This window comes from Leptodactylus fuscus, chromosome 6 (assembly GCF_031893055.1).
Source record: "Leptodactylus fuscus isolate aLepFus1 chromosome 6, aLepFus1.hap2, whole genome shotgun sequence".
Classification (NCBI taxonomy): domain Eukaryota; kingdom Metazoa; phylum Chordata; class Amphibia; order Anura; family Leptodactylidae; genus Leptodactylus; species Leptodactylus fuscus.
This window is the reverse complement of record NC_134270.1, coordinates 91761123-91788763: the sequence shown is the minus strand read 5'-3', so window position 1 is coordinate 91788763 and position 27641 is coordinate 91761123. Positions and strand designations below refer to the sequence as shown.

The 27641-nt window shown below is 40.4% G+C and overlaps 1 protein-coding gene across 1 annotated transcript in view; it reads left to right on the top strand.

The window, feature by feature from the left end:
• The window catches only part of EYA2 (EYA transcriptional coactivator and phosphatase 2), a 176503-nt gene that overhangs the window by 48891 nt on the left and 99971 nt on the right, over positions 1 to 27641 (top strand). The window contains exons 2-4 of the mRNA XM_075276795.1: positions 12369 to 12487; positions 18462 to 18510; positions 24975 to 25117. Of these exons, the coding sequence (XP_075132896.1) occupies positions 12379 to 12487; positions 18462 to 18510; positions 24975 to 25117 (301 nt within the window). The 5' untranslated portion in view covers positions 12369 to 12378. The remainder of the gene's footprint in view (positions 1 to 12368; positions 12488 to 18461; positions 18511 to 24974; positions 25118 to 27641) is intronic.

The following is a 27641-nucleotide window of genomic DNA, read 5'->3' as shown; positions in this document are numbered from 1 at the left end:
CTGTGCATCTGTATATATTTATATATATTTATAGCAGAGGTAGCGGCTGCCACATGGCCCGGCGGTAGCCACTACCGCTGCAGATTTTTTAAAGTGTTTTTTTTTTTTTTTTTTTTTTTTTTTAAGTAGGCCATTACCTGCTGGAGTAACTCCTGGAGTAACTCCAGCAGGTCATGGGCCCTATTTACTTACCAATCCTGGCTCTTGCTCATGGCTGCAGCGCTTCCTCTTCTGCAGAGCCGACTGTGAGCAGGAGCCAAGATTGGTAAGTAAGGCTTTGGACCCGTGAACCCCACAGATCCACCAAGTATAATGATTGGAGGGCTAGGATAGGTGAGGGAACATAAAAAACAGTGTTGCTTTCTTCTCCTGGGCTCTGTTGGCTTAGGGCCTACTTGGTGATGCCCCAGATGTCACGTGGGCCGAGCTTGCGTCCTTATGCATTGCAATGCAAACCTAGCTCAAGTGACATTTCTTCCACCAGTGAAGATGGCCGTCATCAGCAGGGAGTGCACCGGAGCCTAGGAGAGGGAAGTAACAGTGTTTTTTATGTTTGTATTCTTCCCTGGGTCTCTGATTATTATAATCTGGGGTCTGAAAAAACTAGAGAGTATAATAATTGTTCATAGGTGGGCCGCAATGGGACATACTGTGTGCAAGAGCCACTATGGGAAACAATACTGTGCTCAAGGGCTACTATGGGACATAATACTCTGTGCAGGGTCCACTATGGGGCATAATACTGTGTGCAGGGGCCACTATGGGGCATGCGGTGTGTACAGGAATGTGGGGGTCAGTCGGGGAAGTTGGTCGCCATGTCAAGTGTATGCCTTGGAGCCCGCCATTCCTAGTTACGCCACTGTCTAAATATCTATCTATATACAGTACATACAGCTATGGCCGTAAGTGTTGGCACCCCTAAAAAATTTTTTTTCCAGAAAAATAAGTATTTATCCCAGAAAATGATTGCATTTTGTTATACACATGTTTATTTCCTTTGCGTGTATTGCAAAAACACAAAACAAAAATGATATAATTTCACGCTAAATGGAATTACTGGCACTCTTAACTTAATATTTGGTTGCATACCCATTGGAAAAAATAACTGAAATCAATTGCTTCCTTTAACCATCAACAAGCTTTTTAACTCTTTATTTCTCAACTGGAATTTTGCAAATTTCGCTCATATTCTTCCAATATTCTTCCAATACCAACACCATTTAGGTGTTCATCTACTCCCATAAAGGGATCATTTTTGGCATTTTTTTGGGGTTCTTTTGGAAAGCCATGTCGTCTTCATCATTTTTCACCTAGGCGAGCTACCATAAATTTATATTCAAAATAACAAGGTGGTTGCTCTCCAAAATTTGACTAATTTTTGTATAAAACCATTGATTTTTAGAATATAACTGCCATGTGTGTATGAAAAAAATAAAGACAAGCACCTTCTCCCAAAACAGGTCAATTTTAGGAGGGTTTCAAATGTTAAAATGCGTAAAAGAAAGTGGCAGCACAGTGTATGGTTAAACTAGCAGCTTGCATTCAATGCTAACCATCTGTTTCCCTATAGATATACAGTAAATGTCACTGTCACTTTCAGATAGAAATGGGTAGATAGAATCCTACAAGCCCTGATATTGTATTGTCAGACACTAAATTTTAAGCTGATTTAGGCTGAGCCCCCACATTGCAGTAACGCAGCTTTTTTTTTGTTGCAGATTTTGTTGTGATTTCTTGAGCCAAAGCCAAGCATGTCTACAAAAGGAATGGGAAATATACAGGAAGTTCTTATATTTCTTCTTTCTGCTCAATCCACTGCTTTCTTTGGCTCAAAAAAAATGCAACAAAATCTGCAACAAAAAAAGTTTCATTTCCGTAACGTGGAGCCTCAGCCTTAAACTCTGGTTCGTGACAAAGTTATTGAACCCAAATTTTTTTTTGGATCAAAACAAATCTTCAGCATTTTGCCCATCTCTAGTTGTATTGAATGGGATTCTCTGGGTGTCAGCAGCAGTTGTGAAAATGATTATACAACCCCTGAAGCATCTATACCCTCCTGCTGGTGAGCTGGATATTGGCAATTGTTGTGTGAAATGTCTCGTGTAAAAACTGAAGCACACTCCATGAATAAATAGCTTGTAGACCTGCCATTGGCAGCAATATCTTGAAGTTATCATTTTCTGTATGAGTTTATCAATGTCTCACATTGTTCAGGAGAAATTTTGGATCATTTTTCTCTACAATCTTGCTTTGGTTCATTTAGATTTTTAGACATTCTCCTAAACTCCCACCACTGCATTTCAATTGGATTGAGGTCTGAACTTTGACTGCACCATTTCAACACCTTGGTTATTTCTTTCAGCCATTCTCTTGTAGATTTGATGATGTGTTTGAGATCATTGTCCTGTTGAATGACCCAGTTTCGGTCAAGCTTTGGCTGTTGGATAATTTTCCTAACATTTGATACTAGAATACTTCAGTAAACAGAGAAGTTCATGGTCGACTCCATGACTGCAGTTCTTTTCAGTTATTATGAAGTATTGGTATATACTTTGATTTTTTCCCAATGTGATGCTGTACATTGGTGCCACTTTGGTCTTGTCTTTCCAAACAATATTGTTCTAGCAGTCCTGGTGTTTTGTTGAGATGCCAGTTTGTAAACTTATTCTAATTCTAATTGAGGCCTTGGAGAATCTTAGGTGTAGCTCTTGGATTTTTTGCAAGTTCTCTAAACATTACATGGTCATTGAATGAATTTATTGGGACGCCCCCACACCTGTCAGATTTTCAACTATGTTTAAAGTTTCCCACTATAGAATGATGGACTTCAAATTGTTTAGCAATGTTCTTAAACCTTTCCCAAATTCATAGGCAACAATTGCTTCTTTAAAATCATTGGTGATGTCTTTCCTTCTCGGCATTGCGTTAACATGTTCCTGAAAGCTCTAAAACAGCAAACTGAAGAAATGTCGTCTTTAGTAGAAGTAGTCCCACTTGCTGACGATTACTTAATCAAGGGCATTTGATTTGTAGTACTTCACCTCTGTGTACACTCTTAATTCCTATAAAATAGTAAGGGTGTACTTAAATTTTCACACATATTTTCTCTGCAATTTGCCCTAAAATTCTATAGACTAAATATTTTTATTATGTTCTTATATCTAAAACCCTAGAAACCAAAACAGCATACTTTTTTTCCCCATGATTTATATATACATATGCCTTTTGTTTCATTAATATATGTGATGCAATGTTGCTGCATCGCTATAAAGAATTCTTCCAAATTTTCTTTCTACAAGTGCTATTTTCGGGTCCGTTTTGAGCGACCACTGGTTTATTTGATTGTTTTAACACATTTAAAGGCGAATCTGAACTTTTGCCCATCTTTTTGCACTGGCTGTAGCAAGTTGGCGTAATTCTATATTATCCAAGAGAGAATGTGACTATTTTGTTACATAAAATCCACATGCACCTGTCATATCACTCTCTTTGAAAAAATAGTTGCATGGAATGATTGGAAAACCATTTGGAAAATAACCCTGCTAATGCGTCAGTTTCATATACTTACACCTCTCACACATTCCTATGAACGGTGGCACTGGCCCCTAATATACAGTGTCCCCTCGTTGCCACATGGGCATTTCATATGGAACAATAAGTACACTTGTCTCTGAGCAGCTGTAACTTTTTCCCAGGACACTTAAAACTTGACAATTTTCTTTTTTAATTAAATGCAGTCTTCCTTCTGCTAATTCCTTTCACATCATCCCATTCAGCAGTGGGGAAATAAGAGCCCCTTGTTCTCCTGCAGGTAAGAGCTAAAGAAAAGGCTGTTTCATCCATCCTTTTACCTTGAACTGATCAACCAGAAATCTGAGTAGCCACAATGCCACCTTCAGCAGGGATGGCCCTGTGCCTCCATCATATCTTCCTCTCATCTCTTTCACTTGTTAATTGCAGGATGTTTTGTGAGGTCTATATCCCAGCTGTTGCCTCCCTTAATGAATGTCCTTCAGTTCTCTGCTCTGTCACCGGCTGCTCTGACTTTTTGAGAGGGAGGTGAGTGTGATAACCAGGGAGCAAAAGAAGGGAGACTGGATGGTGCCAAGGATAGGGCTTTGAGTAAGCCGAGTGGGGCTAGATGTAAGGTAAGGGAACAGATGACTGGCTTTGGACTACAGGGTGTCAATATGGATATCACATCAGTGTTTACTATGTGATTTATTCCATTGTGGATATCTACAAAGTTATACTGCTTGATATTAATTACTGTTTCCATGTGGAAGAATATAGTGACATTTTATCATAGGGATGTAGATTATTAGATACACATACGGTATATATTTATACCGTACATGTTTGTTTAATGAAAATCTGTTCCATATATCTGAATGGGGTTGTTGATGCACAAGAAGATGCATTTCTGAAAATCCTTTCAACCACATTGCATAGTCACATACATTTTACAAAACTGGGTGTTAATATTTTTTATAGTGACAATAGAGATAAACATAATATATGGGTTCGAGTATTTTTGCTGTGTAAAATAAATTGGCCCAGAGTCTTTATTAGAAGTGGGCGAATCTCTCAAAATTCATTTAGTTTCAGGTTAGGGTAGTTTGGTGCCAAGATTTTTTTCAGGTTGAACAAGTTTGGTACGCACAGCATAAATTGGCTTAAAACATAATGTATGGCACTCTCATGGCTCATAGGAACCTGTCTATCCAAATTCTAGCTAGTTATTTAAGCTGAATTCACACAGGGTTTTTTGGACCAGATTTTGATGCAGGAAGCCGCCTCACAATCCAGACCAAAAAACACCTCCCACAACTAGCCGCGACTGTCGCAGCGGATTACGCCCAAATGAATGGGCCTATTCGGGAGGGAGTTTTGCGCTGCGACAAGAAAGGGCAGCTCGCTTCCTTTTCTTCCCGCTCGCGGAAAAAGGAAGTGAACAGCTCCCATTGAAGTCAATGGGAGGTGGTTTTTTGAGCTGGATTCTGAGGTGGATTCCGCGTCAAAATCCGGTTAAAAAAAAAACCCATGTATATTCAGCTTTAGACTGTTTTTACTGCTGATGCTTCTGATTTTACTCCTTACTTCTCCCTTGGTTGTGCCTGTGACATATCAAGGGACCCCTCTGCATCTAAACGAGAATCTTCTTCTTCCTCCTCCAATCTCGGAGTCCCAGTTCCTCCACCATAATGACTCTGACCCTAATATACATCTTTCTCCAAATCCCCTTGCATCAACCCAAGGCGATGACATTGACTAAGTGGTGGAAGCTGTTCATCCCTCATTGCACGAGTGTAAGTGTTTACTGTATGATATATAATAAAGAGATGACATCGCTGATGCTCCAGTTGTCCCTGCTGACAAATTTCATGGCCTCCCCAAGTGACTTGAAAGAGGACACACTTCCCTCATGAGCCTCCAATGGTGGATTCTGAGATAACACATGGTCCCTGTGGTCTGCTGGATTCAATAATAATTCATCGCCTTCTGCTGCTCACACAGACATTCCAGCATGTTTAATGTGGAATTCCACTGAGTTGGATAGTCACTGCATGTTGTTTTTAGTGACATAAGAATGGCTGAAATGCACAAACACTTTTTTGATCATGAGCAGCAACTCTTTCAAGCCACATATGATACTAAAGCAGAGTATCACCAGATTCAGCACATGCGCCATACAGGAACAATGTGCTATTTGACCCAATGGCAGTACAGCAACAATACTGATGACATTGTTGCAACCAACATTACCTAGTTTTAGTTGGCGAAGAGCGGGATTCTTGCTGCAGTATACAGCAGAGCATTTCCTCCACTGTGTGACTCCTCTGATCCAGGGTCATAAACTGTAAAACTACATGAAAGTGCTTCATCTTACACCAATGAAGTGAGAGACAAAGAGGAGGGGAAGCAACACCTAGCCCTGGTGAAGAAGGGAGTGGGCAGCGGTCCAGAGCAGAGAATCCAGTAGAGGCGAATGGGCCCTGCATGGTCTTGGAACTGTGCCTGCATAAATGGGGTGGAGCTAGCATCTGGCCTTGTTGTATTTCCAGACTGTGGCCGCTGCCACTCAGAACATTGACCCAGTGGGTCGTGAAAGCCTTTTATTGTCCATGTGCATAATTTCTACTCCATATTGACGGTGTCGTGGATCTTTTCCCAGACTGACAAATCCAAGAAACAGCTCTCCTAGAGAAATAATCTGTCATTGTGTTACACCGTTCTGTCCGCTCTGCAGCCTCACTCTCATTTTGTAGGGATATACACTCACCGGCCACTTTATTAGGTACACCATGCTAGTAACGGGTTGGACCCCCTTTTGCCTTCAGAACTGCCTCAGTTCTTCGTGGCATAGATTCAACAAGGTGCTGGAAGCATTCCTCAGAGATTTTGGTCCATATTGACATGATGGCATCACACAGTTGCCGCAGATTTGTCGGCTGCACATCCATGATGCGAATCTCCTGTTCCACCACATCCCAAAGATGCTCTATTGGATTGAGATCTGGTGACACTGGAGGCCATTGGAGTACAGTGAACTCATTGTCATGTTCAAGAAACCAGTCTGAGATGATTCCAGCTTTATGACATGGCGCATTATCCTGCTGAAAGTAGCCATCAGATGTTGGGTACATTGTGGTCATAAAGGGATGGACATGGTCAGCAACAATACTCAGGTAGGCTTTGGCGTTGCAACGATGCTCAATTGGTACCAAGGGGCCCAAAGAGTGCCAAGAAAATATTCCTCACACCATGACACCACCACCACCAGCCTGAACCGTTGATACAAGGCAGGATGGATCCATGCTTTCATGTTGTTGACGCCAAATTCTGACCCTACCATCCGAATGTCGCAGCAGAAATCGAGACTCATCAGACCAGGCAACGTTTTTCCAATCTTCAATTGTCCAATTTCGATGAGCTTGTGCAAATTGTAGCCTCAGTTTCCTGTTCTTAGCTGAAAGGAGTGGCACCCGGTGTGGTCTTCTGCTGCTGTAGCCCATCTGCCTCAAAGTTCGACGTACTGTGCGTTCAGAGATGCTCTTCTGGCTACCTTGGTTGTAACGGGTGGCTATTTGAGTCACTGTTGCCTTTCTATCAGCTCAAACCAGTCTGGCCATTCTCCTCTGGCATCAACAATGCATTTCCGCCCACAGAACTGCCGCTCACTGGATGTTTTTTCTTTTTCGGACCATTCTCTGTAAACCCTAGAGATGGTTGTGCGTGAAAATCCCAGTAGATCAGCAGTTTCTGAAATACTCAGACCAGCCCTTCTGGCACCAACAACCATGCCACGTTCAAAGGCACTCAAATCACCTTTCTTCCCCATACTGATGCTCGGTTTGAACTGCAGGAGATTGTCTTGACCATGTCTACATGCCTAAATGCACTGAGTTGCCGCCATGTGATTGGCTGATTAGAAATTAAGTGTTAACGAGCAGTTGGACAGGTGTACCTAATAAAGTGGCCGGTGAGTGTAACTTCTATGGATATAACGTCTATGTAATATAGAAAGGTTTAACCAGAACACAGTACCACTGTATGCAGTACAGTCTGGGCTGTAATAACCCTGTTTCCAGGGGCGATTTGGCCATATCACCAGGTAAATTCCTAGTAGGCTAATGGGCTGGGAAGCTACCGACCTCAAGGAACGGCTTTACTCTGACTATTGCTGCAGAGTTCATTATAGTGTGTGGAGCAGCCACTATGGGACATTTTACTGTGTGGAGGGTCCACAATAGGACATTATAGTGTGTGGAGAGGCCAGTATAGGACATTATACTGTGTTCAGGGGCTACTGTGAGATAATATATTGCATGAAGGGGCCAATATGGGACGTTATACTTTGTGCACTATGGGACATTACTTTTAAAAGGAGTAACATTAAGAAAAAAAAACACCCTCGCCTGTTCCCAGTGTTCCAGTGTCTGACATCGTAGCCTGTTTGGTCAGAGACTGTGTCTCATTCCCTTTGCACACCATGCGACCTGTGATGCCAATTGGGCATAAGAAGAAATGTCTTTTAACCATGTTAGCCAGTGGATATGAAATGAAAGAAATTTTTGGAGAGATGTCCTCAGTAGTTGATACCTTTTTTAATGGCTAACTTAAAAAATTTTTTGATGACATATCGAGCTTTTAGGGACTTTATAGAGGTCCCTTCATCAAGATGGTATAACACAATTTCTGAAGGTAGGTATATATATATATATATATATATATATATATATATATATATATATATATATATATATATGAACAGGACATGTAAATAAACAGTTTAAAAACATATATATCAGTTCACAGGAAAAGCTCTCTGGGTTTATTGCTTCTTTTGATCAGTGACATGGTGTCTAGTGGTTGTAAAACGTTATAAAACCCTGTGCCTGTTTTAACCCCTTTTGGAGAGTGTTGAAGGTCATCATGAGTTTAATCTCCCATATGCGGCGATCCTTTTTGTTTCTCTTTTCCCATATAGGGATGTATGTCTTTGTAAAATGGGAGGAAATCCACGCAAACACAGGGAGAACATACAAACTCCTTGCAGATGTTTCTGGCGGGATTCAAACCCAGGACTCAGTGCTGCAAAGTGTAGTTAGTTTTTGCACCTGATATGTTGTCAGGTGGGCAGTGTCAGACAGGATCTATAAATCACCCCTTTGCAACCTGGCATTTGTTTCCCTGGTGGCCACATCCTCATATAAGTCACTGTATCAGAGATAAACTGTCATTGGCTGTGGACTATGAACTGCTTTAGATTACGTGATTATACAGTTTCATTCGAGATCAGCCATCCACATCCATTCCTGATAGTGATGGCAGCTGCCATTTTATTTCCTACCTATACACAGCCCTGATCATGTTTTTTGGATCATGAAACTAAACAGAATCAGCAATAAAAGGAAAATGATCAATCACCCAGAAAGTAATGAAAGCCTAATACAATAACGCAATTACAGGGAAGAAATATTTTTCAAGCATCTGTTCTTTTCCACATGGTTATCCCAGTTTTTTTGTAGCTGGGGGTGGAAGTCCAATGAGAGGGTTTTTACTAAAGTTCAGCAGAATTGGAAGCCTTTAACCGAGTCGACTGAGTTTACTCTCAACTGTGGGGGCTGACAAATTAAGTTAGCAGACTGAATATGTAGTGTAAACAAAACAATATGTGCGGACAGGACTCTCAGTGGATTGGGGGAGTTTGTAGCCCAAGGCAGCAGTGACTTCCTGGTAGTGGTACAGGAACATGCTGCTTGTTTTCTGTGAAAGCATGCTGTGTCTTGTGCATTGGAGATGGTTTCTGTAGTGTTTTCTTCATTGCAATCAGAAATGGATGCTTGAGCCCTTTCAATGCTCCCAAAGCAGCTGGGATAAAGACTGAGACTTGGTATGAAAAGCGATCGGTTCCTGTGACTCACTGGCTCAGACACTCTCCAAGCCAAGGCACAGAAGTCATTGAAATAATCCAGGAAGACAACTTCTCCCAGCTTTTCCTGAATTTAGTCCTGTCCATACATCATTTTAAGCAAATCCAAATTATTTGTTTCTAAGAATTATTCCAAAAACATATTGGAATCTGTTACGTATGTAAGGAAGCTGAGGATTTTGTGATTATGTTCAGTCTCAAGATTGACATCACAGCAACTTGATCGGCATGGCTGAACATGGATCTGAGGAGGCTAGAAAAGTACATTTGTTAAAGTATATTACAGTTAGTTTCTCCCCAGCCAGAAATGACTGATAACAGGAAGCAATACATTGCATCCTGCACTGGGGCGGATTGGGACGTGAAAGAGGCCCTGGAAAAAATTAAATGTGGCCCCATTTTATAGGCAGACTCCCTGCAAGTATGTGGAGGCATACTCCTTGGTGCTCTGGAGTTAGCTGCTGCAGCCTGTTTTGTCGCTCTGTATGTGACCATTGAGACCAATCAGCATCCTCAGCTATTGCTGGAGACGTGACAGCCTAGTTGGCCTTGGGCTGTGATATCAGACGCTGGAACGCTGGGGACAGGTGAGTATTTTTTTTTCTCTTCAGGTTACACCCTTTTTAGAATAATGTCCCATAGTGCACACAGAATAATGTCCCACATTGGCCCTCACACAATATAATGTACCATAATTTCCCATAGCAACCGCCCCATACAATATAACGTCTCACAGTAGCCCCTGCACACAGTATAAGAATTCTCTAGTGGCCCCTCCTAACACTTTAATGCCCTATAGTGTCTCCTCCACACACTATAATGCCTATAGTGGCCCCTCCACAGAGTTTCTCATAGTGACCCCTACAGACACTATAATACCCTATAGAGAAGTTACATGGCCAATCCTGCCTTTTCTAATGAAAACTTTGAAGCTGTGTTCTTGTGGTACATTTTTGATAAAGAAACATGTATTTTTTGCAAAAAAAAAAAAAAATTGGCATAAACGTACAGTGTGTACCCAGACTTGGGTTACATAAACTGGCTGATATCAGTGAACAACAGATCACATTCACCTAATCTACACGCTGCAATTTGCCAGCAAACCATTTACTAGTAAGGAGACTCCTCTGATCATTTTTTTCAGCAGCAGGTTTAATGTATTGTATTATGTAGAGATGCTGCTTTCCTGGAATTTTCCAGGAATTCTCATAATTCTTCATTTGCTGTTCTTTGGTTAAGTGTTCAGAATATATGATAACATGCCCCTTGTGCTGATATTATTGTCCACATGGACTTACTATCAGTTAGTTTGTTTCATGTTTGTGATCTGTGCATGTGTCCTCTCTCTGTAAATGTTTAACCCTGTGAGCAATTGATAGGGGGATTTTGTCTTCTGTCAGCCTGGCGGTGCGATCCCCTCATTGGAGTCAGCCCTCAGCAGTAGTCTCAGACTTGGGAAATCCATATGCTTTTGATGCATTTTTTTGCAGTAGAGCACTGCTTTGATCTCCCTGAGTAGCCCTCCCACTACCTCCAGCTGTCATCTCTTGGGTTCTGCTCCCTGACATTGTACTGAAATTGGGTTTATAAAGTGCAGTCATGCTTTCCCTAAACGTTCATGCCTCAGGGGTATGTGAGTGAAGACAGGCCTAGCAAATGTTGGAGGATCGGTGCCCTGTCTGCAGGACTGATCCTGTGTGTTTGTCCCTGTTCTGGTAATTAACTGCAGCTTTCCCATGTTATCTATTAACATGTCTAGCCTGTGAGGAGAATTCAGCATTGTGGTTGTCATTTATATCATATTAGAATGTTAGAATTAAACATATTAGATTCAGGGCTGTTTACATCTTCAGCCTGTAACATAGAACTGCTGGAATGATTATTACATCATCATGAATGATCGCCATTATCCAGTATGTGTCTGCCTACTGTGCTTATCCCACTGCAGAGCAAACACGTTACTGAACATATTCCAGGACAGTTCCTAAGTCAACCAATGGTTAATCATTCAAATAAACTATTTTGTAGCTATATCTGTTCTTTTGGATGGCAGATGACTGGTTACCATTCTGGGGTTTGTCACTCAGCTCTGTATGTTCACTGAATGGTCGGTAATGGGAACGCGTCATTACTCAATGGGAAGATTTGATAGCTAGGAATATGTGAAAGATGAGTGACAATCCTGACAAGATCAGCTTGATCTGGTGTTACTCAGCTTCTTCAGGTGGGAGAGATCTTGAAGGATTCATTTGAAGAATCATTCATATTATTCATGTGATCATCTGTATATGTAAAGAACACTTGGCTGCGCTTACAGCCTTATGTACACTAATACAATTATAGAATAATGTTTGTTCAGTATTCATGTATATTTTAAGATAAAATCAGGAGTGTAAGTAGATCATAGAGAATTATTTCTGCTATTTTTTTCCGATCCAAAATACTGACCAAATCTTCGGTAGGTGCATAAGGCCTTATAGTTTCCCAAATAAATAGAGGGAAAGACGTATTGGGTGTTATAGTTCCACACAGTGCTTTAGAGATAATACCGCATATCCTGCTCTTTCATTAATGTTGCATTAAAGCCATCTGGGGCCTCAGATAACGTAACTGAGAGGAGTGGGGTTTGTCATATTTACCTCCCAGATTCTGCATTTGCCGGAGTTGTATTAGCAGGAGACCAAAAAGTCATTTTCTCATGGTAAATGACATAAATCAGACAAACGGCAGTCAAACGTGTGGTCTCCAAGGAGCCGCTTCCCTCATTTACATGCTACATTCTCTTAGGTGGAATAACTTCAGCAAATGTTATTTTATGAAATTTAAATAGAAAATTAGATTTAGGTGTTGTGTTTTAATATTTATATGGCAGCGGAAACGATTATTAGTCATGCAGAGTGGAATAAATTATCCTGTGCTCCATCTCTTTCAGGTACAAGGAAATGCTAGATCTAGTGATATCTCAGAGCCTGTCTGTGACCAGTGGCTGCTCTGACAATCTGAAATTTAACACTTCTCATGGTCACTTTGCGTCTCCTGATGACATAACAGGTAAGTGTCTGTGCTATTATCAGTCTAGGGTTAGAAGTAAGGCCGAAGGTGGGACACAGTATAGTGTTAGGTGACACTGAGTCTATTAAGCATATGAAGCATACTGGGATAAGTTTGCAGATTTTAGTCACTGGTCTAGCAAGCTGGTTTGCAGTGTCCTTAGATATATTCATTTACACCTTCCCCTGTGTACATTTTAGTGTCTGCATGTTGTTTCAGTGGTATTTGTATAGCTAATTTGGAACCTCAGAGGTTGTGCTCCTTCTTTACATAAAGTGCATGTTTCATTACAACTCATTGATTGGCAGCACATTTAACGAGGACTTTTCATTAATGCTATTTATTTCTGCAAAGCTACATTCAGACTCTGAAGTCAGTGCACTTTCAGTTCCAGAGTCTTTGGTTCAGTTAGTTTAGGTTACTAATATTACTGTGCTGTCAGAGGGACCAGTCTCACAGAACAGTGTCATCACTGGGTTCTGAGGAACATCCACTTACAGTGAACTTTACTCACTGCGCAGCAATGGCGTCTGATCCCTCTGACAATGCAGTAATATCAGTAGCCAAAACTAATAGCACTGATAACTCTGGAATAAGAGCGAATATGAGGAAAACTGCTGAATTCAGTGCACTGTTAGCTTTGCATAGGTGTGTAACATGCCATATTTTAGAGGTGGTGTAACATGCCATATTTTAGAGGTGGCGTAACATGCCATATTTTAGAGGTGGCGTAACATGCCATATTTTAGAGGTGGCGTAACATGCCATATTTTAGAGGTGGCGTAACATGCCATATTTTAGAGGTGGCGTAACATGCCATATTTTAGAGGTGGCGTAACATGCCATATTTTAGAGGTGGCGTAACATGCCATATTTTAGAGGTGGCGTAACATGCCATATTTTAGAGGTGGCGTAACATGCCATATTTTAGAGGTGGCGTAACATGCCATATTTTAAATTAAAGAGACCCTTTCATGACATGCTGTCATACCTCTGTTTCATTTTCCCTCATTGCCCTGGCTGTTCCGGAGATGCTAAAAGATTTGTGTCATATAATGGGATTTCCTTTTTGTTGGCATGAGACTTTAGAATATAAAATAATGAGACGATCTGATCATTTTTCATTCCTTTGCTTGCTGTTCTTTTCTACTTTTAAACATTTGACCTCCAAACTTCCTTCTTTAAATTATTAATCTTGAATCGATTCCATCGGGAAACGTTCCTCAGTCGACTTTGCACAAGATTTCACTGAATTATTTCCTAACTCTTACTCAGGAATGTCATTGATGCCCAAGAACGGCTTATCTGGCAGGAGAAATGTAGGCCATGTTGTTTGATAGTCGGATAGAGGCTTGTAAAACCATTAGAAGACTCCAAATCTGTTTAACAAATCACTGGCAGAGTCGACAAAGCTGACACTATTCTCTGTAGTGTGACCCTTTATCTGGGTCACTATTTCCTTTACATCTTCTCACTGTTCCACACCTTATTCTCACATAAATAAGAAAAATAATTTTATTATTTAATGAAAGGGGGGGGCAGTTGAAGTGAGAGAAGTTAAAGTTTTCTTTTTCCAAGACCCCATAGACTGCAGCCATGGGTGCACAGAATTATTAGAAATCATTTATTGATATTTTCATGTCTATACATTTTTCATTTGTGCACATCTACATTTTTATGCCCTATGAGGAGCTATAGCTGTGCTTGCTCTAGTCTGGGTCCATATAGCTTGTATCAGACCTTCTATATCCTTAGCTTTTTTTATATAGATACATTAGTAGCAGATTAACACCATAGGAAAGGAAGGGGAATGTCTGCGTTATATCAGTCTAAGCCACAAAAAGCTCTACTGTGCGGTAAAAATAATAAGAAACATTGCTGTTAATTTCCCAGCACAGTACATATGGAAAAAGTTTAGATACATTGCACAAAATATGGATACAGTAAATAAGAGCTAAATGACTGAACTAGTACAATGGGAACGAGGACCCTGCATGAGAGGGTTTACAATCTAGAAGGGGAGGGAAAGGAGTCAGTAGGTGAGATTAGAAGCTTGCAGTATTATAGGGGCAGCAGCGTTAATATAGGTAGTAAGGTTCCCTAAAAAGGTGTTTTTTCAGTCTGTCTTTGAAGGTTTTAGTTGTTGGGGACAATCTGATGTTCTGAAGTATTGAGGAACATTCAGCATGGAGTATGGGGATGTACAAAAGAAATCTTAGATAGTTATATGGTTTTGTAAGGATCAGAGATTATGTGTGGGGAGGTATTGGAGGATTAACTCAGAAATGCATAGCACTAAATCTCTGTTCACTCTGTTAGAAGCCATAAGAACTCACAGATTACATTTTCTTTCAGTTATATACTGTCAGCCTACAACTGTATATGATCTAAACAGTCTAGACTGATATATTTTCTTCACATGGAAACTATCTCACAAACCTTCTGTTAAGTGTGCTGCAGTGCTACACTCAAATGTGTGGGCGATCAATGAATACGAGTGCCCCTTGGGTGCAAGATGGCCGTAAAAAAAAGTTTTGCACCTCAGTAGTCTGAATATTGACTTAGTATTTCCTTTGTTTCCCATTCCCTTTCAAATCGCTCTTGACTTTGGCTCAATAAACTACATTAAAATCTGCAACAAAAAAAGCAGCCCTTTGTGCGCTCACTAGTTTTCAAAATCTGTTACAAATTTGCGGTACTTTTCATAGTACATGGATGCACATATGGCTGAATGGACCCTATGAATTAGTCTTGACTTATCTCTTATATAGAGAGAGTTGTGTTTTTTATCTTATAACCCAAACACCTCAGATGTTGCTTTCATTGAGATAATGCTTGAAGTCCCCATAAACTATGATTCCTTTATGGAACAGTAATGATATTTTTCACTGCAAATATTGGCACAGAAGAGTTTCGTTAAAAGTGTCCAGAGTCTGCTGGGAAGGGAGGACATTCAAGGTCACAGTCAGAAAGATTCAGCTACTATTGGTCTTCTCTCTCATCATCATGTTGTGTGCTTTGGAATTGGTGGTTCAGTCTCTTTAGAGTGCTGCATTTCTAATTTAGACTCGTGGCTAATCTACTGCGAAGCACAGTAGCAGAGTAGTGTATGTACAAGTCATGTTTTGCTGTACATTTGCCCCATGGATTTTTTTAAGTTTGAAGACGAGGGGTCAACCACCTTGGAATCATGGCTAATAGCTGTGGTGACGGTTTCGACTAGTTATGCCATTGGCGGGTCTGCCACAGTTTGTCTGAAGTGAACATTCTGCAGTAAACGTGCCGTCTATAACCTTAGCTTTACATCTTGAGGCATAATCCATTATAGGAAAAAAAAAAAACTATGGCAAATTGTCATAAACATTATTCCGACTTCCAGGGAAGTTTTACTTCGTTTTTTTGTACAGTCCTTAATGGCAGCTCTATCTATGAAGGTAAATATGTATGGAAGCATGGTTATATCATTACATTATTAGGCAGATTTTCCATTCAGTCCAAGAACCCTGGAAACCAGTCCCTCTGAGATGTACTGCAACAATATTTGTTTTTACACTGCTTTCCCAGAAGCAAACAGAATTTTTTTTAACAGCTTGACAGATAAGGACAACTCGAGATAATGGGAATGCTGAATCTTATTTACATGCCAGTCGGTCACCTACAAGTTCCAAGTAGTTTTCTAGTTTTCAGATGACCTTGCCTGGACCTGTATCACAGCAGCGGTTACTTGTAAATTACATCCAGCCCTCAGTCTGTTTTTTTTTTGTTTTTTTTTGTTTGTTTTTTTCAGATAAGGAAAAAAGAGTATTATGGTGAGACAGTTGTATGCAGTCAGGTAGCTTCAGATACGGACCCTCATATTTACTGTTAATATTACTCACAGGCACTAATTCTTCTGGTACTATTCCATTCAACTGTTTGGTAGTTATATTTATCAATAATAAATTGGTATGATAGTGACTATCTCCTCTATCACAAGCTGCAAAAAGGTGTTATCCAGCTTTGTCAGACCCCTGAATGGCAAATTTGTCTGTTTATGCAGTACTACATCCCTAATCTATTATCACTAGATAAATGATATTGGAGATGATTACGGCATAAAAGATTCTAAAACAGATTATTGCAAATCCCTACTGGAACTGTACCGATAGCTAGAAGAAAATAACGAAGACTAATGACCTTCACATGCATAAGAGAAGAGCCAGACTCTTCTCTGAAATCTTAAGGAAAGGATAGATTGGCATGTTAAATTTTGGCAGTGTCTTCCTCTTCGCACCTCATAGATAACACACACATGATTTTGATTCTATTTTAACACTAGCATTCAGGTTTCCGTTCTTCGTGTCCGCGAAGACTACAATGGTTTCCACCCTGTATTCAACGGTTTTATACTGAAACTGTTGGAGAGAAAAGTCCTACTTGCAGGACTTTTCTCTGTTGATTTTAGCTGGATTCTGCGGCCAAGTCTTCTAAGGAGACTCCAATGCTAGTGTGATCCAGCCTAAGCATGCATGTGTATGGGGGTTGGAAGTATTTTTCCAGCAGCTGAAGGTTTATATGAACTTGACAAAAGCTATGCTTATTTTGTGATAATAAACAGCTTCCTGCTTCTGCCTACTTAATATATAATTCTGATACTCAATGGCTAATTAATGAGTAAGAATGTATTAAATCATGTATAATCTAGTACTATATAAGGCTTCATATACTGCATAAGGCATCAGAAATGAGCCAGTAGTATTCGATTGAATACCTCCCCTGCATTGTTATTGGTGTAAAAAAGCACCGTGGGAGGGGCATCAAATTTTTACTGAGTTTACCACGTGGTATTTGACCGATTACACCAATAACTATGCCAGGGAGGTATTTGATCGAATACTACTCGCTGATCTCTATAAGGCATTGTGGCATCCACATTACAGCCTCTCACTGTGACCTGAACAGGCCTAATGATCTGAACTGGCAGGATCTTAGCAATCTGTCTGTCGTGGGTCCATGTCATCAGACCCATGGTTAAGACAGGATTCAGGGCCATAATAATGACACTACAATACAGCTGCATTTTGAACGTCTGAATGAGGCTTCACCAGTCACCATTAAATGTTTTTATTACTGGAAGTGTCCAAGCTATTGATAGAATGAGTCATATGCATGTTTCCAGAAGGTTGACAAAGGGATGTTCTACATGGTGATTCAAAAAGAATGGTATAAAGTTATAGCCTCCGTATTCGTAACAAAGAGAATATAACACATCTAAGGCGTACTATGTATATCTAAGTTTTATCATCAGAAGATGTCTAGACAATAGTTAAGTGCTACCCAGACACATCAGTATATTGTTAGATTGGTGAACATCCAAATGAAAATGTGTGCCATCATGCTTATAGACTACATTTGGCAGATTGTCCTCTATCTATGGCTTAAGCCATTCCTTTATAACATGTCCAGATCGTGGAGACACTGGAGAGACCAGTGAGGGTATCCTTGGCAAAAAAAAGTGTAGACTTTTTGCCTGCTCATTGCACAATTCCATGTGCTCAATAAAGACACAGATTTTCTCATTGAGGTAAAAACCTCATCGCTGACTACCAAAACCATTGATGTTACTGTAGGGCCGCATGTACATAACCAAGTTTGCTGTCTGAGTTGGGGCCGATTTTGCAGCGATGCACACTCAGCTGACACGCTGAACGACATCCAAGTGTCTTCCTTGATGCACTCACTCTATGGAAGCTTCCAATCTGTTTTGCTTCGATAACATGCAGCAGAATAGGATCTGCTCTATAGTCATCAGAATGGAGCTTCAGGAGAACCTCGGCCTGTCGTGTGCATTACACCTATTTACAGGCCTTTGTATTTGCATTGTCCATTTTGAATTATCCTGTGCAACTTGTTTATTATTTATACAATATTAGAGCACTGAGTTCAGACCAGGGTGATAAACATATCTTTTCTGATACTTATTTCTTTCTTTAAGGCAACAGCAAAGACTCCCAGCAATTTGCACCTGAGCTCAGTTACCCAAGGTAAGCAGAGTTCAGCAAGTTATGTAGAACAGAGGAGGAATGTTACACTTTTCTGTGCTGATTGTGTAATGCCTTAGCATGGAGTTTCTAGAATTTTTTTATTTTTTGATGGTTTATGTGGAAGTAGAAGCCTTAGGCTCCTATTACACAGCCAGGATTTGTAAGTCAAAACCAGAGGTGGAGCCTAGGTAGTAAAAGTATAATGGACATATTTGTCTTTTGAACCCACTGGTGGTTTTGTTCCAAATATTGATGCAAAAGACTGATCATATACTGAACAAATGTAAGTGACCCTAAGGGTCAGTTTACACAGAGGAATTTGTCGTGGATATGGCGACAGATTCCGAATCCGGAGCAGATTCTTCTCGAATCCACCTCCTGTTGTTTTCAATGGAAGGCAGAGATCACCACAGGACACAGAAAAAAGAAGTGCTGCTCAATCTTGCCACGAATTCCGTCCGTGGCTCGAGATTTCCTCCTGATTAGGCCCATTCATCTGGGCCTAATCAGGAGCAGCATGCCGCAACGGAAAAAGCTTGTGGCGGAAAATGAAGAGGAATTTATTCTTCATGTTCCGCAGTGTGAACTCATCATGAAAAGTGACTGTAATTTCTGTTATTTATGTTATTATTGTGTAGAAACTTTTGGGACATATCTGTATTTATTTGATTAAAGAGTACCTATAATTATAATTAATATAATTAATAATAATTAAAATGCTGAATAATATAAGTATTCAATTAATTAATTGATTAATATAATTAATTATAAAACAACTTTTCATAAATGGATAGTACGGATGAATATAAAAAATAAACCTGCCAAGATTTGCTTCAGGTTCGTATGGCTCTGGTCCCTGATTAGTTTCAGATAAAACTGGAAGTTATACTATAATATACACCTTTATACTCGCCTTCCCTCGCCTCTTTTGAGTCTCCTTACGGCACTCGAGACTCTTGCTTTGTCTTCTTGTTTCCGTCATGCACCCAGCGTTACCGCTGATGCCCAATCACAGGCGTGCCCATACGATTGGGCCACTACTGTGGCTCAATTACAGGTCTCAGCGGTGACCTCAGGATCATGACGTCACTAAGAGAGTGCCGAGTGCAAGGACATCCAAAAGAGGTGAGGGAAGGTGAGTATAAATGGTTTTTTTTATTTTTTTCTCTCACCTCTCCTGGGCCTCTATCTATTGTACTCTAGGATCTGAAGAGACCCCAGAGTATAATAATTTACTGCAATGCATTTTGCAGAAGCCATTTCAGTTCACCCTTAAAGAATCTCTAATTGAACAATTTGAAATATTTGGTTTGTACCTGGCTCGGAACAAATCACTTCGCCCATCTCTAAAAATATCTTATCTAAGAAATAAGTTTCCTTTTCCATTTATCAAGCTGAGTTAATTTTTGGCATATTAGTCTATGAAAGGGGAGTGGGAGGAAAAGGCTACTGGAAATACTGGACATACAAAAAACTGCAACTATTACACTACTACACTGTTTGACGCTGAGCTCTTTTAACACTACTGCTGTTTCAAGATTGGTTCTGCCACTGCATAGAATGAGGCAGTAGTATTGGGCAAGAAAGCAGCCTAAGAAGTGGAAAATAAGATATATTATGTATTACAATATACAGTGGGTACGGAAAGTATTAAGACCCCTTTAAATTTTTCACTTTGTTTCATTGCAACCATTTTCTAAGATCAAAAAAGTTCATTTTTTTTCTCATTAATGTACACTCAGCACCCCATCTTGGGTTCTTCTTTACCTCTCTCACCAAAGCTGTTTTCCCACGATTGCTCACTTTGGCTGGACAGCTAGATCTAGTAAGCGCTCTGGCCGTCCCAAACTTCTTCCATTTAAGGATTATGAAGGCCACTGTGCTCTTAGGAACCTTGAGTGCTGAAGAAATTATTTCGTAACCTTAGCCAGATCTGTACCTTGCCACAATTCTGTCTCTGAGCTCCTTGGGCAGTTCCTTTGACCTCATGATTCTCATTTGCTCTGACATGCATTGTGAGCTGTGAGGTCTTATATAGACAGGTGTGTGCCTTTCCTAATCAAGTCCAATCAGTTTAATTAAACACAGCTGGACTCCAATGAAAGAGTAGAACCATCTCAAGGAGGATCAGAAGGAAATGGACAGCATGGGAGTTAAATATGAGTGTCACAGCAAAGGGTCTGAATACTTATGAGCATATGATATTTCAGTTTTTCTTTTTTTAATAAATTTGCAAAAATATCTACATTTCAGTTTTTTCTGCCAAGATGGGGTGCTGAGTGTACATTAATCCTATCTTATCCTTCCTATTAATATTATAAATGTGAAAACGCAAAAACGGCTGAACGAATTTGGATGAAATTTGGTACTTAGATAGTTTGTAACCTGGATTAACAGACTACTTTTTATCCCGGTAAATGACATGGCTTCACGACTGTTATGAATTTATGTTCACATACTATATTACACTGCTCTTATCTCAGGTTCTGATAAAGCCAGGGCTGTTATCTCTCTATGTAAACACTCAGCTAACCCTCATTCCATTGTGTACAAGCATCTGCATATTATTAAAGAAAATTTAATTTGTCACAAAATTCTAAAACAAAGAGAGCTATGAAGGTAGCCAGAGTTCTCCTCAAGCGGAGCTTAGGGGGGGATCATCGACGCCAACAGTACACTCATTATATGGCATCAAAGCGAGCTGCTGAGATACCAGAACAAAACAGGCACGGTGCAAGGAAAAAATTCAGTGGCAGGCCAGCTTGAGAACAGCCGAAACGCTGGAGCAGGCGGATCATCGGCTCCAACAACACACTCATTATATGGCGTCCCAGCGAGATGCTGAGATTCTGGAACAATCACGGTCACGGCACAAGGAACAAGTTCAGCCAAAGGCCAGCTTGAGAGCTGCTGAAACGCTGGAGCAGGCAAACCATCAACGGCAGAAATTTGCTGAATATAGGCGGATCATCGATGTCAACAACATGCAGATGAAGTCGCGGGTAGAGGCTAGTGAGAAATAAAATGACCTTTTTTGTTTTTACCGAATGGTTGCAATAAAACAGAGTGACAAATTTAAAGGGGTCTGAATACTTTTCGTACCCACTGTATTCATATTATATATTATATTCACATGAACTATTAATTTATGAAAAGTTGTTTGGAGGTATGCTTCAACAAATTTTGTTTCTTTGCTTGTAAAGTTTCTGCTTAGCAATAAGTGTTGCTAAGGAAAATCCATAATTCAGTCTGCATACTGTGTACTATACTGACAAAGCAGAGCTAGTATTACATGTTGAGGCATTCTTGGTAACCTGTGCTCTGCCATATATGCTTGTATATATGTGTACATGTATTTCAGATGTAATATACAGGTTGTTAAAATATATATATATATATATATATATATATATATATATATATATATATATATGATTTTAATATCACTATATCTCGTCACTGCAACCATGAACCAACCATGAATAAAATTCTTACCACTTGAAAGGGCGGGGCATAGAGTTTCAAATTATTACTGCTAGATACCGCTCTAAGCAAAAAAATTGTCCTTAGCCATTTGCAAGATGGCAATCTCACAACACAATACATTTTGCATTCTGCAGTTCAGTAACACTGAATCCATAATTGCAGTGTTGCGTTGTTGCAGAGTAGCAGAGTAGTGTGTGTTTCAACAGCACTTTGGCATTGATCCACTATTGCCAAACATTTGTCATTGGTACTGATAAGTTGAGTAAGCAGGTTGTTTAAAGGGGCTCTATCATTGGGTAGTGTCATTTTTAACTAAACATATACTTACATAGCCTTTAGAAAGGCTATTCCACACATACCTTTCAATAGAGTTTCTGGGTAGCCTGCACAAGTTCACTCTTCTTGCCAGCCCAGAACTTTCTATTTCTCATACTATTATCTGGTGTGTGTGATAATGAGCCCATACCGGTCACAAATGTTAGACACGTGCAGGTGATAAAAGAAAGCATGTAACATTTAGTGATGGGACTAGAGCAGCTTCTTACTGCACTTGATTTTTTTTGTTATGAAGCAACTTTTTATCTAAGCAGTAAAGCTAGCTGTCACAATGTGCGTGTATGGGGAGTACAGAATCCATACAACTGTAGAGCATGTGTGTAAATCTTTATAATTTAATGCGTTTTGGACTATTTCTCAAAAAAAGGTTTATGGCACTCTCTTTTTTTCAGTAAACTCAGTTATAGGGCAAGCATATCCTGTAATGCTGCAGAAATGTCTTTTTCCACAACTTAGAAGATTTCCCAATAACCTTCATTTTTCAGTAAGATGGAGTACTGCCACATTAGCAGCAGTTCAAAATTTTTTAAGTGACACACTACCTCAACACTGGATAGGTCCCACGAGACCCCAAGGCTTGGTATTATACTTGGCCCCAATATCCACATTACAACTTACAACCTTTTCTTGTGGGAATACATTGAGACCATGTCATAGTGCCACCATTAGCGACTAATCTAGATCACCTTAAAAACAGAATCACAGCAGTGGTGACCTGAGTGGAAGAATGCAATTTAAAAGCAGTTTAGGACAAATGTAACTATTGTTTCAACTTTGTCCATACAGCAGGTGCAGAGCATTTATAAAATGGTTACTAAAATTTGATAATTTATTAAACAATTTATATATGTTTGTGTAAATGTAACATGTTTCCATCATCAAATATGCTTTTTTGAAATTGAGTCCATCTTTTGGAAACACCTTACAATGAAAAGCTGTTCAGTTATTGCTTCTCTTTCCCGGCAGCTACACAGTAGGGGGAAAGAGCTATATCCAGTTTTTTAATAAAAATAAACAAAATTCCCTAAAGCGACTACAGTGATTTTTTTGGCTCATTATATTGTCTGAAAAACCATATTCCGCTTTTTAAAGGTGTTTTTATTGATTTTTCAAATTTTTACAATTATTATACTTAAAACAGTAAAGTGGAGGAAAATAAAGAAACCATGTAGCTCAGGCAATGTAGGATCAAACACACAATGCCAACAGTGAATATACTCAAATCCAACTGATACAGAAATAATAGACAGCCTTGCATATGGTGTGGGTTAACCAAAGTACATCAGAAAGCCAAGAAATAAAATATCCAAAACAAGATGAGACAAGGCAAATAAGGGAGGGGGTGAAGGGGAGTTGGGGTAGCCAAGGGGCCTTGCAAGGCCTATCATGTCAGTGATTATGGCTAATGGGCTATTGAGAAAGAGTCCCAAGGGGACCAAACATCAAAGTAAAAATCTAGTTCGTCTTGGATCATAGTAGTAATATGTTCCAGGGTTTTTGCATCTGTGAATCTAACCTTGAACTCTAGGGTAAAGGGATGGGAGGTATGTTTCCAGTGAGACACCACTACATGACTTGGGGAGAAGGAATTAGCCTCTCTCCGCATCAAACCCCTTTAGGTACCATATCTACTCCCACCACCCCCATCAGATCCCCAAAACGAGACTGACAACGTACTGGATTTAAACTGACCTGTATAAGGTCGATTTATTAACAAACATACTTTAACAGTATTATAAACAAGCACCACCTAAAACGGGCGGCGCCAATACAAAACACATCAATAACCATAGTAACCATAAATTAATTAACCCCTTATAAAGTGCTTGACTAATGGCCTATCCCACTCCGGGAAAGGCCACACCCAAATCTGCCCAGGCGCAATAACCCGACCTCGGGAAGAGCTAACACGATTATAAACATTAAACCAAACTGAGATGCCCCAAAAGGGACCACAGCCAAAATAGGGGAAATCCCAGCTTCAAATAAACCCCGCTAGGGACCACATACCAAAGATGAGGTCCTAGAAACTGCCGACTAGGCCACTAATCCCCGACTAACCCCCGGCAAAGAAATACCCAACCACCACCAAAATTAAGGGAGGGCGGGTGGGACACAGGTTGTCTCTTCACGTTTGACCCCGGGCTGCCTCCGACGCCTTCTTTTACTACCTATAACTCCTCCCCTAATTTTCCCGCCTAAGTCCCCGCCAATTAACTTTCTCCTTCGTCTGATTCTTCCCCCTGTCATGTCGTCCCTATTCCCAAGTGACTAAGGCCTTGTCTTAGTGACTGTAAACGTCACATTTTTTTCTGCCACATGCAGTGAACCGAATCCAAAAAGATGTTCTAGTCCTCTTTATTATCAGTAATGGACACACCTTTCCTTATCACTGTACAGTATATGCCCACCCAGGCAGCAGATCAGTTGAGGACCCTTTGTGTTACCAGTTGGTGAGTGTCAGTGCAATTTCACTTCCAGAGGAAAGTTGTTCTGGAAATGTGAATCAGACTGTTGGTGTTAACCATAGTTCACAATAGTTGACTCTTGAGGAAATGAATATGAATAAATAGGAGAAAGACATACAGATGTAGAGGTGTGTTGTATATTGTATAAATCCACTGCTGTTGTTTCCATTGCAGGCATTACACTCATATAGTATCTCCCCCATCCATTCCAGCGATGGCTGCCTATGGACAGACCCAGTACAGTGCAGGCATTCAGCAAGCGGCAGCATACTCTACATATGCTCCTACTGGACAGGCTTATGGAATTCCCTCCTACAGTAAGTCACAAACCGTGCAAAGTCATAATAAGTGATATTTCTGCTGTGTTGATATGTTATGTATTGCTGCACAAAGACATGCTAAAAAACCTTACACGTTACAGGGCAAATTATCCAAACTAACAATGTGTATGTCCATATTTGCAAACTTTAGTTGAAGGGTATCATGAAGCTACAGTATATGAAGAAAAAATTCCCCCTTTAAGCAAAGTCAAGCCCCCTTTTGAACACAATATGCCTCCTTTTACTGCATGTTATAGCCTGTTATATGATGTTGACACACAAAATGATGGCTGTGTTCCCTTTTTCTGGCATGCCTGTTACATATCTGTCCATGTCATATATAATACAATCCCAAGCCTGGCTAATGGAAGATTTGCCCAATCGTCAAGGCTTTATTCTTGGAGTCACCTGGACATTTCAGAAGAGTTGGCAAATATGTATATATTCACTATATTTCTCTGACAAATATAACTGTCTCCCTGCTCATGCTCAAACTTCTAGCAGGAGTGCAGTTATATAAACAGGGAATGGACTCCAAGTTTTCACTGACCAAAAATAATGCTTGGTATCCAAGCAGAGATGTTCTCTAAGGGGATTGCTGCTTCATTTCCTGGCAAAACTGTCAAGGCCTCATTCCTGATGCTGTAAAAATCAGGGGCTGCTCTCACACAAAAATGTCAGCGTGTATAGCATATAACAGTGCTATACTTACAGTGGGTGAAATACGTATTTAACACATCACAATTTTTGAAGTAAATACATTTCTAAAGGTGCCATTTACATGAAATTCTCACCAGATTTTGATAGCAACCCATCTGTTAGGATAGCAGATGCAGTTCAGAGCCAAAATGAGAACCAGTACTAGATACACTGATTGAAATGGTTAACTTGGCACCGTGTGTTCAATACCCGCCCCAGGTCACACAACTCCAACACCACAATGGTGTTCGCCAAATGGTGGGGATCGAGTTGGATTCAATGCTGGGCAGAGCGGTACGGGTCAGGAAATGCTAAACACCACAAATCACAGTAAACCAGACGATGAGATTTCTTAGGTGTTTCGGGTTGCAGTATAGATCCAAGGATTCAGAAGGCTGAGGTGGGTGGTCAGTAGGTGGCAGCAGCAAGTAAAGCTACTCTTTACATTCTGCTGCCACCTGCTGACCACCTGTTTCAGCCATAGTCACACGGTCCGGGTCGTCAAAAAGAGGGCAACGCAGTACAGTGGGAAATCCAAAAGGAACATCAGGCAGACTGAGTCAATAACAGGAGCGATAGAGTAGTACAAAATGGTGTTCAGGAAGCAGAGATCTAGAGGCAAGCTGGGGTCTTAACAGGAGCAGGCACAGTACAAAATCAGGAGGCAAAGGCAAGGTCAGAGGTCAAGATAAGGGGTCAGAAACACAGGCAATCAGATAACAGGAGAAAATAAGTCCTACCAGGACAAGAAGTACAATTGAATACCCAGCGGCAGTCCGGAGCCAGAGCTCTACTTAAATAGACTCCGGCCCGCCGCTAAGCCACAAACCGGAAGTTGCCATCCAGCTCAGGAGGAGACCAGCAACCCCTGCACAACGCTGCGGAGGTTCCTACCTGCATTCTGAGATCCGGAAGCAGGGAACTCGGGAGCACAGACAGGAGAAGGCCAGCAGCTTCAACACAACGCCAACACCATCCTGATACCATCCAATCCACACGGGCAAAGAAATCAAACCGTATATGTCCATAAATTAAGTTATATGTAATAATGAGAAATGAGATAGGGAAAAAGTATTGAACACACTTACTGAATTTTATTTAATACTTCATAGGAAAGCCTTTGCTTCAAGATGCCTCCTATATGGAGAAACTAGTCGTATGTATTGCTCATGTCTGATTTTGGCCCATTCTTCCATACACACTCTTCAATTCCGGTCTCTGTGGACTCCTTCTATGAACTCTGAGCTTTAGTTTCTTCCATATTTTCTATTGGATTCTATTGGCAGTGGATCGCCTGGGTTATTCTAGAGGCTTTGTTTTCTCTCTGAAACCAATTTAGAGTTTCCTTGGCTGTCCTTGTTTCATCTTCATCATCCTGGTAGTTGACAGCAGTTTTTTATCAATAAGAAAGTTTTTCGGTACCGTATGCTGAAAAACAGCCCCACACCATGATGTTCCCACCTCCAAACTTCATTGTTGGTACGGTGTTATGGGGCTGATATGCAATGCCTTTTGGCCACCAAACATGGTGTGTATTATGGCATCCAAAGAGTTCAATTTTGGTCTAATCTGATCAGACTATATTCTCTCAATATTTCATAGACTTGTGTAAATTAAAAGCAAACTTTAAATGCGCTTGAACATGCTTTTCGTTCAGTACTGGAGTCTTTCATGGAGAGTTGAATACAGGCCATGGATGTCGAGTGCATTACTTACTGTTTTATTTGAAACAATTGTACCTGTTGATTCCAGGTCTTTCTGTAGCTCTCCACAGCTGTGGAGCATAATAAAGGTTGCAGGGGGCCGCTGTGGGGCATAATAG